Here is a 2,856-nt window from a genome sequence, read left to right on the forward strand (position 1 = left end):
TAATATTCTTTGACTTTCTTTATAAAACCCTTTGAAAGACAGTCTGAAGTTCAGTATACTAACCAAGTGACTTGAGGAGTTCCTGAGTGGGTGCACAGGCCAAGGTGCTGGTAGGCTGGTGCACTTGGAGCAGGCATGGCGCCCTGCACTCCCCACAGCCCACAGCCCACACCCTGCCCTACGTCTCTTCCATTTGGCTGATCCTGGGTTGTATCCTTTATAATATACCAGTAAACATTTTTCAAAATGACTTGAGCAGAAACCTAACTCTCAGTTACTGAGAACATAAACGTTTTCCAGGGATTATAGCCACAAAAGTAAAAGTAAATAGGAGAGCAGTTTTATAGTAGATAGTATACTTTTTTTTTTTAATGGCATTTTAAGGTATTGGGGAATGTGTTGCAAAAAATTGTAGTTCGTCATAATTCGGGTTTCATTTATACATTTATACTGTGAGACAGGATGTCTTCATTTGTGTTGAAAACAAATTGTAAACTTAATTTTTATATAGATATCTAAACATTTGTGCTGCAAACAGTACAATGAATGATCCCTTTTTGATTGATCTTAGAATAGCAGAAAAGAAAAAGAAGGTATGTGTTCATTTTATTCCCTAGATCAGTACAATGGAACACGCATTTTCAGTAAAGGAGCATGGGTTTGAGGTTCAGCTGAGAGAGATGGAGGACAGTAACCGAAACACCACCGTTGAACTGAGGCATCTGTTAGCGACTCAGCAGAAGGCAGCCAACAGGTGGAAAGAAGAAACGAAGAAACTCAGTGAAAGTGCAGAAATCAGAATCAGCAATCTAAAGTAAGTCCGCTGTTACTGAGACATTTTACGAAAGAAATGATTTTACCTTTGGGTTGCTGTCTGTGCCATAATCTTTTTGTAAAAATGTGTAATTCCAGACCTTGTACATATGTTTTTTATTCAGCAAATATTTCTTGAATGACTAAGAAAAATATTAAGCATTATAAACCCAAACTAATATTATATATTTTTGTCAATTTTATGCATATTCCACAAAATATAATGATTTTCATTGGACGTAGCCGTTTAGAATCTTAACCCTGTTCGCATATAGGTCTAGCATAATGTCGCAGAACTGTGACAGGAGTCTGGCCTGCAAAGCTGGAAATATTTGCTGTCTGGCCCTTTAAGAAAGGGTTTGCTGACCTTGCTCAGCAGACCCTGAGTTTTTATGCTGGGTGACATGGGATGCTGTCAAGGACTTAGAGCAAAGTGCTGTGAGCAGCTCACGTGTTCTACAGGCGGGGCACTGGAGCTTCTTTCCAGGGCACAGGAAACATTGCTGCTCCAGTATTCTGTTTATTTTTCTCATCATGAGCTTTTGCTCAAAAATTGCCTTGACACTTTTTCCTTTATTTTCATCTCTATAATGCTTTCAAAATACTGTGGGGTTTTTAATGGATTGATTAATCTGAAAAACCTAATATGCCTTTACTGGGTCCAAACATACTTTTTAAAAATATCTCACCTCATTCATCACAGCTACTGATAAGAATATATTTTGGTGAACACTAGGTTTTGGGTATCTTTGGTATACAGAGTTTACGTGTGTCTGTGGTCATTACAGCATCCTGGATGTTGGACTGTCAGCTATTAAATAAATAAATTAGAACTGTTGCAGGAGTCGCATGGGCCATGAGAATCAATGGTGCACTTATTATAGAACATGTTACGCCCAATTTTGAAACATTAGCAGTTGGTCTTAGTATTATTTCTTGACTAAAAGAAATACGCTGATCCCCTTGTGTTTTAACCATATCACCTTGAGTGAGGTATAGTGAAGCCATTTGCAGATCGAGACAGAAACTGGAGTTTTACAGTTTCTATACTTAGAGTTCCCATGGATGAGCCCAGCACACCACCTGGGGTCAGTCACAGGCAGAGGGATGGGTAAGGGAGTGGGGAGATGGGGGGAGCAGCAGGAGACAAGCACCTTTATTGTGGTTTCCACTGGAAGGAATAGGCAGAGTAAATAGTTTGGGATTGGCTCATTTGAATAATTATAACGAGCTAGGAGCCTGCAGACTGTCCCTGGTTGTCTGAGAACTGACCTTGGGGCAGTTAAGGCAGATGCATGGTGGCCCAGAGGGTGAGAGCCCAGTAAGGGAAGTGGTTGGTATTATGCAACTTTTTAATCAGCTGCTCAAGAGGGGAAGCTGACAAGTCTCTAGCTAGGGCCTTAAAACTGAGTCAAGACGACATTTGAAAACAACTGCGTTGTAACTTGATGCAACTAATAGTGTAGCATCCTAGACCTGGGATATGAGGGCACGTTATTCTAATGGACCAGAAATGCCTAATTTTGATTTATTTGTATCACAGTGTTGAAATGGGAGACAAAAAAGTGTCGGTTAAAAACATCTTGAAAATTGTGGCAGAATTTATAAGTGTACTTCCTGCTTGGGGTGTCTGCCCATGCTGAGGATGTCCTTTAAAGATTTAATGCCCCATTTTCTAGCATAGCTATTCTGTCATTCAGTATGCTTCAACAACTAGAAACTACAAATCTACTCAGAGAAAGCTATTTCACTTGGCAGATATTTTGCATCGAGTTTAATAGAAAGGCAGTATGTCCCATGACATTGGAGTTTTCCATAGTCTCCAGGGAAAAAAAGTAATGAATAAATGTGTTTTGTTTTATATTATCTTTGTATTAAAAATAACATCGATTTTTAAAATTATATATATTCTGCAATAATAGAAGCTCACTAATATTTTATACACTTGCTTCATTATATTTGTAAACTTAACTGAAACTCTCCACATTTGCTTGGAATCAGGGTTTTAATACACCTTTAATTATTCCGCGAGGTCGTTAGCAT

At 38.8% G+C, this 2,856-nt stretch overlaps 1 protein-coding gene across 3 annotated transcripts in view; it reads left to right on the forward strand.

The window, feature by feature from the left end:
• SCLT1 (sodium channel and clathrin linker 1) overlaps nt 1-2,856 on the forward strand; it is a 122,361-nt gene that overhangs the window by 95,450 nt on the left and 24,055 nt on the right. For all 3 annotated transcript variants that reach the window (XM_011362102.2, XM_023531770.1, XM_011362101.2), the window contains one exon: nt 618-814. In XM_011362102.2, coding sequence (XP_011360404.1) covers nt 618-814 — 197 coding nt within the window. The remainder of the gene's footprint in view (nt 1-617; nt 815-2,856) is intronic.

Source organism: Pteropus vampyrus, unplaced genomic scaffold, assembly GCF_000151845.1.
Source record: "Pteropus vampyrus isolate Shadow unplaced genomic scaffold, Pvam_2.0 Scaffold73, whole genome shotgun sequence".
Lineage (NCBI taxonomy): Eukaryota > Metazoa > Chordata > Mammalia > Chiroptera > Pteropodidae > Pteropus > Pteropus vampyrus.